The 19158-nt window shown below is 47.8% G+C and overlaps 1 protein-coding gene across 1 annotated transcript in view; it reads right to left on the bottom strand.

The window, feature by feature from the left end:
- Positions 1 to 3640: 3640 nt before the first annotated feature.
- The window catches only part of VPS45 (vacuolar protein sorting 45 homolog (S. cerevisiae)), a 29615-nt gene continuing 14097 nt past the window's right edge, over positions 3641 to 19158 (bottom strand). The window contains exons 12-13 of the mRNA XM_009331584.1: positions 14262 to 14393; positions 3641 to 4371 (exon numbers count right to left, since the gene is read on the bottom strand). Coding sequence (XP_009329859.1) covers positions 4284 to 4371; positions 14262 to 14393 — 220 coding nt within the window. The 3' untranslated portion in view covers positions 3641 to 4283. The remainder of the gene's footprint in view (positions 4372 to 14261; positions 14394 to 19158) is intronic.

Raw genomic sequence — 19158 nt, 5'->3', positions numbered from 1 at the left:
GGTCCTCGGGTCCTGCAGTGCTCACGAGCACTCTGCTGTCCCTCACAAGGCTCCCCCAGGGACAGATTTACTGGGTAGAGCTAAGGGGACTCTCGCCCCTCATTAGGATCAGTATCACTTGTGATAGCCAGGGCCACTAACCAGCAAAGCCCCACTTTGGTCAGCACGTAGCAGATAAAACAAGAACAAAATCCTTGATTTTTGAGCTGACTTAATCTCCTTCAGTTACAAAGAAAGGAAAAGCTGGAAACAAAAAGGATTTTTTATTTCACACCTCTCAAAATGTTTTGATATTTTCTAAATGAAAAGTTTTTCCAAAGTTTTGATACTGAAAAAACAACCACCCCCCTAACAATTCAGCAAAACACGTTTGCAAAGTGTTTCAATGCTACCACACTTGCATTTTTCTCTGAAAAAGCAGCTTTGGTGCAAAAACTTCACTTAGCTCCAGCCTCATCCAGTTTCAGCATCACGCAGAGGTATCACCTCCCTTTCTCTGTAAACTATTATCACATCCTCCACATAACAGCAACTTGCACCTTGTATTCCAGCACTTGGGTACGGAAAACAGCAAGGGACATTATTCCATCTGTATTCTCTTGTTATTCCTGCTCCTTGAACAGATTGAAGCTGTGGCCAAAAGAAGAAATTGCAAGGCTCTTCCCATTTTGCAAGGAGCCTAGCAATTGCCCAATAAATCTCCATCTGCAGAAGTATTAGTCACCCATGCCAAGGGAAGAAGCAAGGGTTTGAATGACTGAGACTCTCCCATTTTGCCTCTGAGCGCAGGAACAATACAAGCCGAGCCACAAAAAGCCGTGGCTCAGCAGAGTGATAAAGGAACCAGCCTCGCAGAGAGTCTTCCCACCTCCTACCAAGGGCCCTGCTGTTTCCTTTTCAGCTCAGTGATTCTTCCATGAGAAAATGCCCTGGGAAACTGATTCTTCAGTGTGGGGGGACTTTTGTTCATGATGCGCTAAACCAGAGTCATCATACGCCTTTCCTTCCAGACGGGAAAACAGAATCTTCCTAAGACGTCAGAGGAAGGCCCCTGGGAGCTGCTTCTCTTCCCCCCACCCATCCAGTAAGTTACATGGCCCCCAGAAGGCAAATTAATACCCCCACATATACTGTGGGCTAAAATTGTCTTGAGTAAGATCTGTGCGTCCACTGGCATGGCAGAAAGCTCTGAAAAAAAAGACACAGCAAAATCCAGTGGCTGAAAATTGAAGCAAGTCCAATTTTAGCTACAGTGTGTACTTAAAAAGAAAAAAAGAAATCCAGGGAGGATAGGCAGTCTGGGGATATGTGTTTTTAAACAAAGATTGGGTACATTTTTAACATGCACTTTAGCTTAAGCAGAGTTATAAATGAGATGTAGAAACTACTGAGTAAAGTTCTCTGGCTTGTCTCACGCGGCCCAGGGTGGGTTTAGAGCTGTGCGTGAACCAAAAGCCCCAATTCCCTGTTCATTGCTAAAGTGCACTCATTTTATACCAGCGCAACAGTTTGTGAGCAAAATCCTTACAGGTGCCTGGAAACAGGACGCCGATTGCTGCAGGCGCAGCAGTGGCGAGCCCGTGTTACACCCAGGACCCGAAGCTCTTTTTGCAGCACAGAAGATACACGTGGTGTCTGAGCCTGGGGTGTGTGGGATGCCAGTCTCCCCAGCAGGACTCGGCTTCCAAGACACCGGCCCGGGAGTTGCTCTTGACAATCTCTAGTTAACAGCAGGGATGCTCATCAGGAGGCAGCCCCCTCAGCAGCACCTGCTCTACCCAGAAAGGATGCTCCAGGTCCAGCATCTTTCTTTCACCCCCCCTCTGTGCCTCCACAGGACCCACAGTAGCAACTGAGTTCGCTGGGGAGAGCAGAGGGCTCTCACGAGCATTGGCAGAGCTTGGCTCAGAGCTGTGGTACTAATGCAAGGGCTCCTGCTCTCTCGAGTAATTTCACTCCCTGCTGCACTGAGAGCAGGTGCCCTGGAGCCCTCTTTGCTGATGGCCCAGCAGAAATCACGAGCCAGGGGTTTCGCTGCCTGGAGAGCCTTTTTGCCTCATTTCTGAGGAACGATTCGCTTTGCCTGCAGGAAAGCAGTGGGATTCCAAGCAGGAGGAGGAGGCTGAGGTGAGAAAGCGTGAGATACAAGGTCCAAATGCGACTGGGAAAAAAAAACCCCAAACCCAGCATTGTGCCCCTTCTCTCCAATTTATCTGCTCTGGTTTAAAAAGCTCTGATTGTTTACCACAACGCTGATCAAAAGGGAGCCAGCCAACCTTACATGATGTCAGCTCTGTCTGAGCCTTTGCAAAGGGTGGCACTGTGATCCTCCAAGCCTTCATGTTGTGAAGCAAGGGGAGTGCAAGGGAAGCAAGGGAAATAATGACTGTGCAGGGGGCAGGGATGGGTCCCCAGGACTTTGTGTCAGGCTTGGTCCAAACCTTCAGTGCTTGCATTTGCCAGTAAGCAAAAATGTGTACCAAGGAGGCTGCAAAAGGCAATACACAGGAGACGGGTTTCACATCGGAAAGGCTGATGCAACATCACACGTTGTAGGAGTCTCTTAATCCAGCACTTAATCCAGTACCAGGAGCACAACCTTTTACAATACGCTATTAGGAAACAGAGCTGCCTGATAAGGTTAGAGCCTGCTGGCTAAATAAAACCAAACACCTTGTTTCGTTAGGTACCTCTCCCGCCTCCAGCAACAGCGTCGACCCCACTTTGGAACTCCAGTGCCTGATGAGGACTGCAGCATTGCAGGGCGTTAATCCTACAGGGAGGAGAGGAGCAAAATGTGTCAGCTTCCTAGATGCGAGGATGAAGGCGATGGACTGGAAACCGTGCCATTACCCATCCCTTCCAAAACAATGCCTGACGCTCCCGAGTTAGAAAGGAAATGCTCCCTAATGATGTGGCGTGGGAACTCTGCCCCACGGCCTGACCCCATTGTTTTCATGCGAGAGCCCTGGAGCAGCTCCACAGCGCACGAACCATCAATCCTTCAGCACTGCGGGGACATTTTTGGATGGACAGGCGCCCAGGCTCGGAGTGACCTTGCTTCAGGGAATTAAGCCAGAGAAATGAGTGTGAATTCAAGTACTTTCCATCCACAGCAGCTCTGCAGAGCTCTCAGGGAGCTAGAGGTTGTCTTATTTAATTATGGGAAAGCAAGAGATAAGGGAAAGACTTGCTCATTGGTAGCGGACTTTCAGAGAAGCAAGGCATCCAGTCTACTGATGTCTCTTTTGACTCTTAATCTGTGCTGCTTTTCACAGTTCCTGTACCTAAAATAAAAGGAAACTGGGAAAAAAAATTCCTCTTGAAGGTGCGGAGAGCCTGCATTTCTCTCCTGGATGCCTGCACCCTCGCAGGAGGCAGGGGCTGGGATTACAGCTCTCACCCTGCTTGTCTCCACCTTCCACAGAGCCAAGGTACGGGAAGCAGAGCGAGCACTTTCTGGTCTAGCTCGCATGCCTAGGAGGATGCCAACAACCCTCCTCTGCTCCCAGGTCTGCTCCACAGTTACAATTCTCTTGTTTCTTTTCAAATCCAACATGTTTTATTACTGCTAGAATTATTTTTATTGTTAAAAAAAAAATCACAACACTTTTCCAGTTCACAACGTGGGAGCAAAAACAGGGGCATGGAGTGGTGTTTTTTCTTAAGGTAAACAGAAGCTAATAAAGCAGATTAAGAATGTAATTACACCTTAGTGGCATTACGAAAGGGATATTAGGAATCATTTAATAGACAAGAGGTTCAGTCAAAATGGGTTATTTAATAGGACTCAAAATATACAGACAACTGAGCAGAGCAAAGGGCTTCTAGTGCCCATCAGCTTCACCTTCCAGAGATGCACACAAAAGTCTGGGCCAGGATCATTAGATGTTCATTAGGGGACTCATATCGCGTGTTTTGACAAATCGACTAAGAGCACAGCTTTCCCACAGGCCGGCAGAGCTGCAGAGACTCGGTGCTTCTGTAGCGACATTTTTCCCAGGCTCTCCTGCAGGTTACAATTCCAATTACGCAGCCATGTCCCGTTCAGAGCTGTGTTTGTGAGAAGACAGTGAGGGTGCTGCAGTCTGGGGCATGTCCTGGTTCATCAGGGCAGATGCCAACTCCAGCATTCACTGCCCAGATGCTTCTCCTGGCCATTAAAGGTTCCTGGCATGGATGGGGGAAGCTACGACAGCAGCGCAGTGCAGGAACGTCCAGTTCTGCTCCAAAGCCAAGTTCATGGAAGCTCCGGATGGGCGAGACAGTGATTTCTCCAAGATTCACCGTCTGCTGCTTGACCTTGGCGTAACTTGAGAGCTCTCAGTGCTTCGGCCACGGAACCCCGAAGCTGTAACTTCCTCGAGGAAGCTGCCAAGCAAAGTTAAGGTTAGCAGAGACAAGGGCCAACTTTTCACTCATGCAGATAGAAGGTAACCACATGGCCTGGCCTCAAGCCTTTGAACAAAACCAACAAGTGCTCTACAACCTCAGAGCTATGTAAACATCTGTTTTCTCCCCTGGTGTCACCAGGATGGGGGGACAGAGCCACTCCTTCATATGTGGTGACGGTGGCAAAGAGGAGAAGACCTGCCCACAACAGCATGTGATCCAACAAAAAAACCCACCCAGAACCAGCATCCCGGTCCCAGCGGTGATGCTCCTTCTCCTCATCAGGCTCACATTAAACCCAGCAGCTCGCTCCCCAAGGAGGCAGCAGCGAGGAAGTGACAGGGACCGATGGTCCCTGAAGGAGCACGTGACAAAGAGACACTCATCTCCTCTAGTGTAAAGGCAGCATCCTGAGAGCTGGCATCGGGGCTAACCATTTCACTCTGCAGTCGAGGGACAGCGGCAGGGTGGACGGATCACCCTCTGACTGATCTACTCCTCCAGCTGCTTGCAAGGGGAAATGTCCTCAGACTGGGACAGCTAAAGTTAGGAGACACTAATCCAAGAGGAAATAAGTGAATGGCAGCCTTGGAGAACGCTCCCATTTTCCAGCGACAGATCCTCCCACCAGCCAGGATGAATTCAATGAGGGAGAACAAAGTGCAAAGCTATGGGACTGCAATGATCTGCCCTGGGGATCAAAATCTGGAGTACCAAACTCTGGGACACCCAGCATGGATCACCAGGTCAACATCTTCACTGAATGTGGTCATTCATCCTTAAATGCTTCACCCTGTCCAGGAGGTCTCTTGTCTCTCCCTGTGCCGTGAACGGTAAGGCTTCCAGAATGAGGGCAGCAGCTCCTCGCGGGCTCAGCTCAGCAGCTGAACCGGGCTGGCAGCCCCACTCACCTTTCAGTAACAAAGCCAGGAAGGCCAGCGTTCAGGCTTGTTTTTCTGCTCACTCTCAGTCTTCCTGTGTGGATGATAAGGCAGGAAGAGGCAGGGTGGAAACCTCCTGCTGAGGCACCCTTGACATTTCACAGCCAGGGCTTTCTGGAAAGCAGCCCCTTGAGCAGCCTGGGTCACTGCTTGTGCCTCACTCCTCAGCTCCTCAGCCTCGTCTAAGGGCTCACATCCACAGCAAGACCCTCCCTCCTATTTCCAGCCTGTTTAGATCACACTCAAATCTAAATAATGAGCCACATGGAAACCTCTGGGCGCTAACCATTCATTCAGTTGGATCTCGAGAAAGTTTTAACCCAGTAAAATGCTTAAGCACACACTCCGCTTCATCCCAGTCTCTCCTCTGTATGATTTTCCAAGGAAACTTAAGGGAGTTTGGGGCTAGACCCCAACAAACTGGTCAATTTGAGACTTACGTACACGTTTGCCCTATAAAGTCAAGCGAATGGCTCAACCGCTCGCCAGAGCAATGGTTCTACACAAAAAACAAAAGGCAACGCATTCAGAGACACGTTTGAATAGGTGAACCGCTTCTCAAGAAAAAAATTGTCAGGTGGAGATCAGCTGCTGGGGGCTGGCATTGGCCAACTGCAGAGGAAAGAAAGGTCGAAGCAGGCAGCGAGCATGCAGCAGTTAACGAAAATGTCTGGGAGTCAGGAGGGCTGGGCTCTGTGTCTTGCTCTGGTTCAGATCCTGAGATCCTGAAATCAGAATTTGCAAGACCGTTCAGTCCTAGCCCAAATCTGTTTCCATTTAAGCCCCATTACGTCTTTAGGAGCGGAGTTAGGCTAAGCATTTGATAGTTTGGAAAGTCCCATTCTGGAATGCTCGTGGTGCATCTTAAAAGCCTTGTATGGACATGGCTGAAGTCACGATCACTGTGGAGGCAACTCTGTCAGCAAAGAATTTCCGCTGCATGCAGGACTGGGGTTGCGTGGTGCTGGGTTAGGTGGCAAGGGAGATGATTTCTACCTTGACGAGTCTGCAAAATGAATTTCACCCATTCTGTCACCAGGCAGTCTTCAAAGGCAAATTTTATCCCTGAAACATGCCACGGCGTTTCATTTTCCAGGCTTACACCTGTCACGAGCACAGATTCATTTCTTATCTGGGTGGACGGGTATGCGCAGCAAGCTGAAAAGTAGGTATACATACAGAGTGGTATTTGTTGGAGCTGCACCAAGGTCAGCTGCATCATGCCTGCACTCTGGCAGCCTCAGCCCCGCTTCACAGAGCACAGCGGAGCTTAATCCAGCAAAGCACGCCAGAGCAAGGAAGGCTAAACCTTAGGAACACAGTTGTTTAAATAGGTCTAAAAGTGGGTTAAGGTTTGAGACTAATTCAATCCTTTCAAGAGGGAAAAAAAAAAACCTTTGAAAGAATAATGCTTTAAAGCTCCTTGCATTGTTTTTGTTTGATTATAGGCTTTTATATGCCTTCGTACGGCCCTCCTGCCTGCAAAAGCCAAACGGGAGCACAGCATATAGAGGTGAGCGCTAGACTAGGACCGAAGCTTGGACCTAGTCCCAGTTTCACCAGCAAGTGCCAGCTCACTCCTGCCTTTCACCGCTGCTCCCCACCTCCGTCTTTCAGGTGAGTGGCCTTGTCTGGAATATACAGCGACCAGACTGCCTCCTCCTGTGTGCCGATACAGCTCCTGGAGCAGCTAGGTCTCCGCGCGCCGCTATAATACAAACACCAGAGCAAGACACCTGCGAGCGAACCTTCACATGACATCCCTATACATCTGTATGAGAAGTCTCTGAAGCCAAAGGAGCTGTGATGACTGCCCACAAAATGAAGCTCTGGCCCACCGGCATTACTTCATCGCAGCTACTTACACCTGCCGGTCTGTGCAGTTTGGGAGGCAGCTGAATACTTTGCAAAACCACAGCAACGCTCCCACATAAGATCTAACGAGGATATGTTACCAGGAAGATGGTTACTCTGGCAATGCGACACAGTGCTACCAGTTTCTAGGTTGACTCATTCCTTCAATATGCTGATCAAGTTATCTGAGCGTTAGTGCTCTTAAAAAAAAAAAGGTAAAGAAATAAAAATCAGGATATACCACGAATCCTACAAAAATGTGATTCCCCTAAAGCAGGTCTAAAATAGGTCTACCTGCCAAGGTTGTGAATCATGAGGGTTTAAAAAAAAATAATTAAAATCTCATGCAAATGCCTGCACCAATTTCCAGATCTCAACACCGCACCATTTAGAAATACGCATTCTGGGAGGGCAGCAGCCTGATTTATGAGAGGTGTACAGGAACACTGCTTGCGCTATGGTCATTCAGCTCTGTGATTACAGCTAGAGAGCTGTCCCTCCTCCAGTTTTATTTTTAGGCATTAGAGTCAGGCAGACTGAGTTCTTAACAGAGAATGACTTGCTTTTATTTTTAAAGGGGACTCCTGTTTATCTGCTATCTGGAGAGAAAGTTTGTGTGTGTGGAGAGGGAGATGCAGTGAGACACTGTCACTTCATACTTCAGGAAGGTCTCAGAAGTGGGCAGCATGACCACCTCTGAGCATCTCCTGCGCAGAAGGTCTCCCCATCTGGAGTGCAGCTGATGTAAGAGCCAAACTCCCACCTGCGGTGGAGCGGTGAGCTGGAGCACAGTAAAACTGCACCGTGCTGCGGCTGTTGTTATTTCCCAGGACCCTGAGGATCCTGCGAGAAACAGAGGGAGCACCCAGCACAGTGGTCAGAACTAGCCCAGCTCTGGCTGGGAAAGCCTCTGATCAGAGTGCAAATACCAAACCACAGGGAGAATTTGAACTGATCTCTCCGCTCTACTCCAAACCCTCCCTCCCTCCCTAGTAAGGAGGAACCGCGGCTGGTCCAAACACTCCTCCCAGAGGCACAGGTATCCGGTGACCAGGCTCACCGCAGCCGCGTTTGGCACAACCAGGCCATTACTGTAACTGGGTAAGTGGGTCAGGCTAGATATCCCCCTGGATTAGTCACAGCAGGTTTGTGCTTAACCTGTGCTCTGGATGAGTCAGCCCCATGCACCAGATGTTCCTCCTGGTCTTGGTCTTCATTTGTAGTCGATTATTGATCATTTTTTAACCCTTTCTCCTCCAAACCAGCAGAATTTCTTTGAAATCCATTTGCCTGTGCAGGAAAAGAATGGAGGTGGTTGCCTGTGGGACTGGTGGTAAAACTGTTTGCCAACAGCAAGGAATCAGCTCCCTCGCGTTGAATTTTCTTTAGGAAGCGGGGGAAGCCAGAGCCACTTCTTTCCAGATTTCAGCCCAGAGAAGGGGAGCGGTTAGGAGGCGCTACCAGCCACATTAGGCTCTCTGACTTCTTCAATTCAAAGCCCAGTAATTGTGTTCTTGGCTTTTCTCTCCCTGCCCTAACACCACAGCAAAGCCACTGACTTTAAGAGCTCTTTGCATTCTGCATTTTGGTGTGAGCCTGTGACCCTCCACAAATGTTAACTTCAAGAGTGGAGAGCAATTGAAAACCCACAGATTTAACTCCAGCACAGTTTTGCCCAAGTTCATCTGGTTCCTGCAGGTAATTACAGATGTTGCTATGGTCAGTGTTAAGGAATGGCACCAAGTCAAGAAAGAACTCTTCCACCATAAATATAATTTAAATACATAGAATCATGGAATCGTTTAGGTTGGAAAAGACGCTTAAGATCACGGAGTCCAACCCTTAACCTAACACTGCCAAGTCCACCACTACACCATGTCCCGCAGCACCACATCTACAGGTCTTTTCAATACCTCCAGGGATGGGGACTCCATCACTTCCCTGGGCAGCCTGTTCCAATGCTTGATAACCCTTTCAGTGAAGAAATTTTTCCCAATATCCCATCTAAACCTCCCCTGGCACAACTTGAGGCCGTTTCGTCTTGTCTTATTGCTTGTTACTTGGGAGAAGAGACCGACACTCACCTCGCTACAACCTCCTTTCAGGTAGTTGTAGAGAGCGATGAGGTCTCCCCTCAGCCTCCTTTTCTCCAGGCTAAACAACCCCAGTTCCCTCAGCCGCTCCTCATCAGACTTGTGCTCTCAACCCTTCACCAGCCTCGTTGCCCTTCTCTGGACACGCTCCAGCACCTCGACGTCCTTCCTGTAGTGAGGGGCCCAAAACTGAACACAGTATTCGAGGTGGGGCCTCACCAGTGCCGAGTACAGGGGCACGATCACTTCCCTGCTCCTGCTGGCCACACTATTTCTGCTAAGAACCTGTGATTAATAATCTCCAGCCTTCCAGCCCTTCCATTACAGCTCGTTACGTTGCAGGAAAAAACCAGGTAGGAGCTCTACACTCAGGTCTTCCTTTATCAAGTGGTTCGACCCATGGCCAGATGCGATGGCGCAGCTGCAGACCGAGGAGTCCCTGGCGTGAGTCTGCTGTAGAACTGCATTAAGTGGGCAGCTGTGGCATTTCAATTCTCACACGCCGGGCGCAGCTCTGCAGTGAGCTGTTGCCTAGGCTCGTCATGCAGGAAAACACGTCCGGGAAGGTTTTTTTACCTTTTTGACAATCAAGTCATTATAGAAGTATTTTTAGTAGGGCTGCCAAACTTTCAAAAGTAACAGAGGCAGCCCATCTGGTTTGATTAGAAAACCACTGAAAATTCCTTGACAACAACAGATTTTTTTCCACCCTGCTGGCGTTTCTCAAAGGATCACAAAGCCTTACCAAATGCATATCTGTATACCCTCCTAGACTTAACAGCGCGAGGGTTGCCTGTTAACGGGAACGGGGGGAAAAAAGGAAGAATTAAGTAAACTGAGATGGGACAGATTTAAGGCCTCATCTGCAGCAAAACTGAGCGTGCGCAATCAATCAGAGAGATTTTTCCGATCTTTGGATTTCTGCATTTCTCTGGCTTTCATCACTTGACTTTTCAGCACCCCCGCTGCTTTAATGCATTTTTTTCTCACAACTCTTGCTTGCAGCCAGGAACAGAAGACCCAAGCCACATTCCCAACCCTATCACTGACTGACCTGCCCATGGCTAATGTTCAGGAAAGAGGCCGAGGAGTAGGTGCACTACATGGATTTATCTGAGGTGGAGGAGGGAAGACAAGAAACAAAATTTTTCTTGTACCTTGTAAAATCACTGGGATTTTTTCAAACAGGGGAACAGACTCCAACAGTATAGCCTGTTAGCTTCTGTAGCCTGATTTATTTGTAAGGAATCCCTTACACTCCATGCGTTGTTTCAGGATATGAGCATTGTTACTAGATGCCTGCCCCTATTTCGCATCTATATGGACATAAATCCATGAAGATCAACAGGGACAGATTCTCCTTGACGTGACTGTGTAGCATAAGGAAACTTTAAACAGGTACCTACTATGCCCACTCTGAGACCCTCTTTGCAAACACAGAATGTTGTATTTTTCATCCTTACGACGAGTGTTTTTCATCTCCACACTTTAAAGCATCTCCTTACATCTCCATTCACTGGACAATGCAGATGGTCTCTTAAACAGAGAAGCTTCCCGCAAATACACAGCTCTAACAACATAACCAGCTCCAAAGGCTTGTTTGCCTCCTGCTTTGTAAAAAAGCAGAATGGATATCCCTTAAGCCATCCCCCACCCTATAAACACAGATGTTGATCACAGTTTAAGTTGGACTGGTAAGAACAATGAAAGCACAGGATTAGTGTGCTTACATGTGCTGCTTAGCGCATTAATATAAAAATCTCCTTGTTTATTGTGACATATCAACCCTAATCCAGCAGAAATAAGCAACAGTTCATTAAAGGAAGGCCACTGACTTACTGGCGGAGCTAGGACACAATAAAATCTAGGTTTCCTCACAACAGACACCTCGGTGCCTTTGCTGAAATATCTGTGATCCTCGTGCACTTTGCTAAAATTGCGGTTATCACTCAGTGGACAGGAAACTTCTTCATTTCTCAGTGACGTGAGCGAGACAACTCGCTTCACTGCACAGGCTGCTCCTCCTGCGTATGCAGGAGCTAAAGCAGGCCAGTCTTCCCCTGAAAAGGGCTCGAGATTACTGACTCCAAAGTTCTAATTTTTTATTATTATTAATGTGTCCTTTCATCATTTAGGAAATCTTATTCAAGCCACCAGGGAAAAGCAAATTATTTGGGGTAGGGCTATTTTTAGAATGGGACCCTCGACAGTCCTCATCCCGGAGTTCCCAGACAGGACCTTGTAGTAGTCAGCCCTTAAAAAGCAACAGCCTTTTTTTTTTCTTTTTCTTTTTTTTTTTCACTTCATTCTTTGAAATGCAAATTTTGATACAGTATCCTAGTTTTTCTGTAAATAATTCAGAGACTGCGCCAAAACGTAGTCGCGGTAGAAGCCCTAACTAGCTAATGTTACTCATTACAGCACAAATCTAAGAAGCGGAGCCCAACAATGTAGCTGCAAATCTTGAACTTCATAAAGCAGAAGTGAGAGACGGTCCCAGCTCAGAGACCTTCTGGTGCAAACAGACAAAGGAGAAAGTTGCCCAACCTCACCTAACAGGTCAACAGCAGAGCTGGGACAGCAACCTAAAGCTCAGACCATCTTCTCACACCCATCCTGCTCGCCACACTGCTGCTTTCCTTCTCCTACTCAAAACACCGCTGGTGAGTTTCCTCTGTTCCCCCCCCTCAGTGACAGTTTTTGCTGAATCTGCTACACCGATACACTTTCGGGGCAGGTCTTAACCTCCAATATGGTGTGAAAAACTATACCATCCCAGAGGTCTCCATATCGCTTACTCTGGTTTTTCGTGTTTAGCGTGGCGTGATGACAGTACCACCCAGGTTCTCAGCACAGATGCTGGTAAAAGTTTAATGCAGGCGTGTTGGTAGATGGCAAAATCAGCCTCAGAATGCACTGGTAGACTAAGAGGTTACGGTGCATGCCAGGCTGAATACGAACCAGGTTTTTTTGCGTTCTTGCAAGATGACAATTTACTTTACTTCCTTCTTTTTATCAGTCAAAGAGCGGCTAGTATGTCCGCTGATCTCTTTTTCTTACTATTTCTAGGCTTGGCTAAAACAGGATTTAGTTCAAAGGCTACTTTGTAAAGCAGAAGGTTGAGGAAGCCGGGTAATTTGGGCAGGAATTGGTCGATATGTGGGCTAATACAGACTTGCCTTTGTAACCCAGTTCATAAAAGCAATTTGCTTCTGGGCTAGCATCGGCTCAGGAGCTTTCCAATCATCTGACATTAAGCTAAAGTAAGGGCCAAATTTCAGAGCAGGCACCGTGAATTTGGAGGGTTTGGCCATTTTTTCTGAGCAAGTGATGATAGGAGCCACTGGATTTCCTTGCGAGAGAATTGTTACTGCTTCTGTGCAGGCAGCTTTGGAGCCTGAAGATCCCTTACAGGCATGAAAAGGAAGGGCAAAAGTGCAGGGATTTTATAAATATCACACTGGACTCTGATGCAGCAGCAGCGCACGTATATGGCCTGAAAACCAAGCCATTTTTTAGCCTGCTCGCTACACTGGAGTCCACCTGTCAGTGAGATCAATGAAGTGCTTGACAGCTGTATTTCTGATATACAACGCCTGCGGTGTTAATAGCATGTGTTTCCTGACCTCCAGGAGACTGCTGAGGCACCCAAAGCTGTTAGTCAGCTCTGAAAATTTCATCCCAAATGTTGAGAAGCATAACTTTTCCTTCCTCTTGCAGGACTGCATTTTGTTTGCGTTTCTACGTGGTAATGTTGAAGCTCTCCTTCCACCCCAGCTGAGAGCAGGGTGCTCCCTTTAAGCTCAGAGCAGCTGCTGCACAACGCCGGGGACTCTCCCAGGACTTAGATTTCACCACACTTCCTGCTGCAACACATGGGAGAGATGTGGGTCACCTGTCACATTCCTGCCGTTACCCTCCTTCCGATAACCGATCGGCTCCCGGCCACGGCAGCGTCATTACGAACGGGGACAGAACGGCGTGGTGGAAAGGAGCAAGGCACGTATTGAAAGAATTCATGCTCCTTTGCTTGGCTGGCAACAAGTCGTGCTGATAGGAAACAATCCCCAATATGGTCTGAATTTTCACCTGTGCTCAAATACTCAGATGAATAATTTGGGTTCAGGAACCATTATTTGTATTTATAAACCAGACAGTTCATAGGAAATAAGCCAGGCATTCCATATCAACAGGAATTTTTGGCCAGCTACAGCAGAGCAGTTGCAGGTTTCTGTACAAGCCGTCTGACTCTGTAAATCCCAACTGAGACCCTTAGGAATGGTGCGCTCAGCTCAGCGCAGGGGACGTGAAATACCATCAGCATTGCCCGACACGAGCCCTTCCAGCTCCGACAGTCAGCTGCTGGAACGTCCCAGAGACAGTGACCTAGGAAATCAATGAAGCTCAGCGTGGTCAGTGCTCCTCTGCGTTGCTCAGTTCCTGGAGGGATTAAGCCTTTACAAATGTCTGGCCTCCCAGGAAAGGCAACTCGGAGCGTACAGCAAACCAATAAGGAAAGCTCCGTTCTCCAGGGAGAAATGCAAAAGACGCAGCCAATGCTCTGCAGGCTTGTGGGCGGCAGAGAGCCTGTTAGCAGTGTAATCATAGAACTCAGTTCTAATCACAGGTACATTAACTTCACTGCTATCAAATGCAGTTGCTCCAGATTTCAACAGGAGCAATGACACCACAGTCGCTTTTGAATTCCTGTGTGCCGCACTGGCTTCCCATTCATATTAGAGCGTGTGGTGAATTACAAGCAGGAAAAACTATACACATCTACTTCCCTGCCCTTGAATTCAGTAAAATGCACATTAAACCTTCAGCGTGGTAATAAGTCCCTCAGCCCTAATAAGCAGAGCTGGGCTCGGACCGTTTTCTGTGTTTTACTGTGTGATGAAGATCCCTGAGGCGTCACAAATTCACACTCATGTCAGCAGTTTTACACACACAGAATCCACAGTAAATATATGGTTATTACCTTTTTGTGTTGTGGATTGTGGTCCCACCTAGGACGATCCGGACCCCCGGGTTGGTGCGGTTAAGGTTATAGACAGTCAGCGCCTCTTCATAAGTTGCCCCTCCAATGATGAACACGATAATATCTTGGGGCCTGCAATAAAGACGCAAATGAGACGGGATCAGACAAAACACAAGGATAAATCCTGTACCTCTCATGGGCGCTGAGGCAACGATGATGTTCATTTCTCTCCCCAGACCATGTCTCGTTTCTGGGCTCGCGACTGACAACAATGTGTAGCCCATTAAATCGCTTTTAAAACATTGTCTCTCCTAAACATTTACACAATGTGCTAATGGTCCTTAAAAGCCTCCTCAGCAACACCCACACGCTGCATCCCTGTGGAGCTCCACCATGACACATACGCCAATGTTTAATGCATGATCGAGACACTGCTGCGGCTGTTAAATTAAGATCAATTCAGGAGTCAAACGAGGACAACAGTGGTGCTTCAAACCTCTTGGGCTTGGTTTGAAGGGCACGGATCAGCTGCAGTTTTGCTGGCTCTTTACAGAACTACTGGGATTTACGCAGAATTTTACCTCTGAGGTTACATTCCCTAGCCAGCCTAGAAATACAGGATGTTACAGAGAAGTAGCGTGAGGGGAAAGGGGGGGAAGGAGGGAAGTGCCTTCATCTGACAAAATACAAAACCAGCCATATGCCCCGCACATTCTGCTTTCAAAGGAAGGCTGCACCTTCCTTGCACCACCCTCCCCGATCGCTTAGGTTTTCCACTCTCAGGGACAGCAGAATGTGCTTGCAACCCGTAAATCAGCTCTGCCACCATCTACAAGCTGAGAGAACAATTTCTGCAGAATCTACAGCGAAAAGGTGTGGATCACATCCTGTCAGTCATCTGCTTGAGTCAGAGCAGTCAAGTCTCGACACAACTAACTTTCTGTTGCGGTCTCAAAACTCATCTCTGCTTTCCAAGCAGGTATTTCGGCTACAATACAGCTGCTTGCTGCAGTGGTGGAAGCAGCAGGCATTCATCTGCTCTGCCTGTGCAAGCTCTGGATCAGTGACAAAGCAAATGGAGCATGAGACAGGGATGACCCCGGAGTGCACCTAGTCCCTGTGCCTCCGGTTCCTCCCTGCTGAGAAGCCAACCTGCAAAGCCCTCGACACCTGTTACTGTCCAGGGGAGCAACACGCGCATCGGAAGGACGAACATCGGGGACTTCTTCCTTGGCATCACTGAACAGGCAGTACTACCAAGAGCAAAACTGCTTCTGCCGTCAGAACGGGACGCTGGCTCAGAACAAGCGTGTTAGCCACCAGATCCACATAACTGCCTCCCTGCCCCTGGAGAGGATGCGGAAAGGTAAGAAAAATTAAGGGAAAAGATGAGCGCACACCCCTTCCCAAAGTGATCTTTGTTACCGATAACCTTCCAAATTGTAAGTCTTTTCAGAAAGTTTGGGTCAGGTCTGCATAAGATGATTTGGACAGACAAATATGCTTTAGAAGGTGGCGGTAGTCTCCCTTTGCGGGGTGGAGAGGGAATACCGCAGCCTCGATGCCTGGAATGTGGGAACCCCACCATTTCAGGCACACCCTCTGGTGACACACAGCATTGCTAATTCAACAACAAAGAAGTCGTTGCATTCAATACAGTTCCTCCGCAGGTGCTATACAACTTGTTATCCATGGGAACTATAATAATTCTAATAATGGCCAAGACTTCCAGCTGCACTTTGCTGCACAGCTTCCTTGGAAAGAACAAGGCTCAAAGTGGAACCCTTTGTAGAGAAGTCCGCAATAGTGGAACATGCTATATTAGATGCCTTACGCCTGCGCTCTGGACAGAGCGACAAGTTTTACCCTGCATGTGATTCACCCCTTCCAGCCAGGAGCAGAGGTGTAGGCAGTGCTGCCCTCGGGATTTCAGCAACGCAGTCTGTGCTGTCTTCACTTCCCTCCCAGAGCCCCAGGAGTTGGTGTGCTCATCTCTCCCTGCAGAGCTACACAGTGTCCCCTGCACGGGAACAGCCTGTGAAATCTTCTGCACTGCAGCCTTAAGATAAGCAGGTTATATATAGCATCCGCACATTCAGGCTGTGCAGGTTCAAACATCTCACTGAGGCAGACAGAGGTTTTTGCACCCTAGTGACAACACAAGTCACTGAGCCAGCCCCAGAGGACAGAAGAGTGCTGCACCTTGTCTTTTTAGGCATACGGCTTTGGAAACTAGGTGCAAACGTGCCTGAGTGGGTGGAAATCAAAGGAAAGGGAACGCACAGCAATGAAGTAATCTGATAAGCCACTGTCAGTTGTCAGAAAAAGTATACCTAAGGTCTCTACAGACCCGCTTTTATCGTGATGCGTGTGCCAAGCAGGCCATGCCACACTTCGCTTCTTAGGTTGAGAAAGCTGCACCTCCCCAAAGCCCAGTAACTCAGTTAGGACCTTTAGGGTTAAAGTACCATTACTAACTGGATCACTGGAGCAACAAAGAAACAAACCAGGTAATATCCTACCAAGCAGTCTTGTGCAGACTGAAATCCACAGGATCAGTCTCCTGGTACCATCATTTATGCATTTTTGGTTGGAACTATCAGAGACCTAAGGAATTTAGATGCCGAAGTCGTGTGGCTAGCTCCCATATACTCCTCTGGAATACCTTAACATTTACCAACCTTTAAATTTGCCATCAGCTTTCACTGTCACCATGACACCAGCCCTGCAAATTCACATCACTGATGCATTTAACAGTCCCTGAAGTCAGGGCTATGCAATGCTTGGTCGCAGCTTTCTCCTAGGAGTGAGTTAGAGTTACATTAATTAGTCTAACAAGATGCTGGATCCCCACAAATGAGGGTGAGACTGTGCATTGTCAGCCTGGTCACTTCATCAACTCAAGGCATAATTGAAGATTACATCCACTGGAAGGGAAACCGTGTGTTTCTTGCTTATGCAAAGCCCAGACGCAGAGGAGTTTGCTAGTTTCTCAACCCCGGGCTCAAGAACAGAAGAATACCTTGTGAAGGCATTTACAGCTGTCTTAAAACAGGTTTGAAAAAGATAAAGTGCGTTTTAAATCACGTCAGGTTAAGGAGGAACTAAGTACACACAGGAGAAGTTAGCAGCAAGTCATGAAACCCTTCCCGCCTGTACTCTTCCCTCCCACTCCTCCACTAGCTGTTAAGTGAAAGCAGTCTCACACGCAGCCTGTCAGGTACGGCCACGTTTTATGCAACACTGATGAGGATTTCATATGTCATCAAATTGGTAAGGCAAATGGGTCTGAACTGAGGAAGGATACAAACTCTGTGAATGGAAGTTTAGAATTTTCTGATATATTGTGTTTTCCTTGCTGCTGTGTTTAGAAGACCCTCTCACGGCCCAGAATTCCCCTGTGCTAGGTGCTGTACAAAACAAGACTAAGAAAATGGTTCCTTTGCCCTTTAAGTAATTTCTGTACTTTTTACGAAGCAGCTGGCACTATCCAGCTCAGGAGACTAAATGGCCCAGTGATGCCATCACAGACCGCAATAAAATTTCTCTGCCATCCTCAATCAGTAAGTCTGGGTTACACCCTGTGCACGGCTTTGTCACTGCGTATTAGCAGGTTTTGTTGTGGTGGAGAATCTTTGTACGAAGAGAGGAATAGATCAACTGATATCCAGAAAAACCTACACTAAGAAGATGTCAAACAGCGAAATCCAGAAAGGAGGATAATCCAAAGAGACCCAGCATGGGAGAGCTGGTATCTGCGCTGGGCTGCAAACTAAACTGATAATGCCTCTGAGATGCTGGGTCGCAGGTAAGAAAACTTCCTGCTTGGACATTATATCCTGGTCTGCCTCTATTTCCCGTGCAGTTGTGATTGCTAGGTGTTAGGAGCACGGCACAGACCACGCTTATTTTTGCTTTTATATTGCTACTGCCTTTCTTACAGGATTAAGCCCGGCATGGGGGAGCGGGGGCAGAACTATAGCCTCTCTCCCAGTTCAGGTGCCTTGCTCAAGGCATTGCAGCGTTTACCCTGCAGATTTCTCACAGACCAGAAGTGAGCTAGTCACGCAGAGGCAGACTGCCACAGGAAGAACAAAGGGATCTTGGTGTTCTCATGAAGCGCCCAGGGAATACTGCTTAGATCAAGGGCAAATAGTAAGCAATTTCGGAATAGGCAGAAACCACAAGACTGTTATAGGATTAGGGGGAAAGCAATCTACAGCAACACTCGCTCCAGCTGTTGTGCTCCTCAGGCCCCATTTGTGGACGTGGCTATGTATCTCCTCGGGTTAACTACCAATTTAACAGCTAAATGCTCAAACACTTCAGACAGGAGGAAAAAGCAACTTCCTTGAACAAACAAGGGTTTGTTTTGCCTTAAAAAAAATCCACGAAACGCAAACCATACTAAACACAACAGAATATATATGATTTAGGAATAGCACTACTTTCCCTAATCTTTAGGGCAGTATGTGTGAGCTCAGATGAAAAAGCGTACAGCCAAATGGTTCCACATCACGTGCTGCAAGCTGATGTTTCCAAAAAAGGAGATTTTATATTCACTGCCTAAGGAGATGCCTCAGCCATCCCTTCAGATGTGTGTCAGCTACAGACATTTCTAAACGGTTCCAAATTCTTCCTCTCCTCAAGCAGTCAACAGGAACTTTCCCTTCAACAAAATCAGTGGGAGAAAGATCATGTCCAGTCCTAGAATGCTCTAAACTAGATGGTATCGGTGAGTTCTCACGTTCCACGTTTAAGTCTGAACTTTGATGGGCTTTCAGACAAGGTAACTTTCCAAGATTTTTCAATAAGCAGGTTAAGTAATTGTGGTAATTTGAGAGAGACGCGGAATGAGCCGAGTCCCGTCTGGATCCCCAGGGAGCAGCACGCCTTT

This window comes from Pygoscelis adeliae, unplaced genomic scaffold (assembly GCF_000699105.1).
Source record: "Pygoscelis adeliae isolate BGI_AS28 unplaced genomic scaffold, ASM69910v1 Scaffold919, whole genome shotgun sequence".
NCBI classification, from domain to species: Eukaryota; Metazoa; Chordata; class Aves; order Sphenisciformes; family Spheniscidae; genus Pygoscelis; species Pygoscelis adeliae.
The sequence above is the reverse complement of the archived record's forward strand: the minus strand, read 5'-3'. Positions and strand labels throughout refer to the sequence as shown.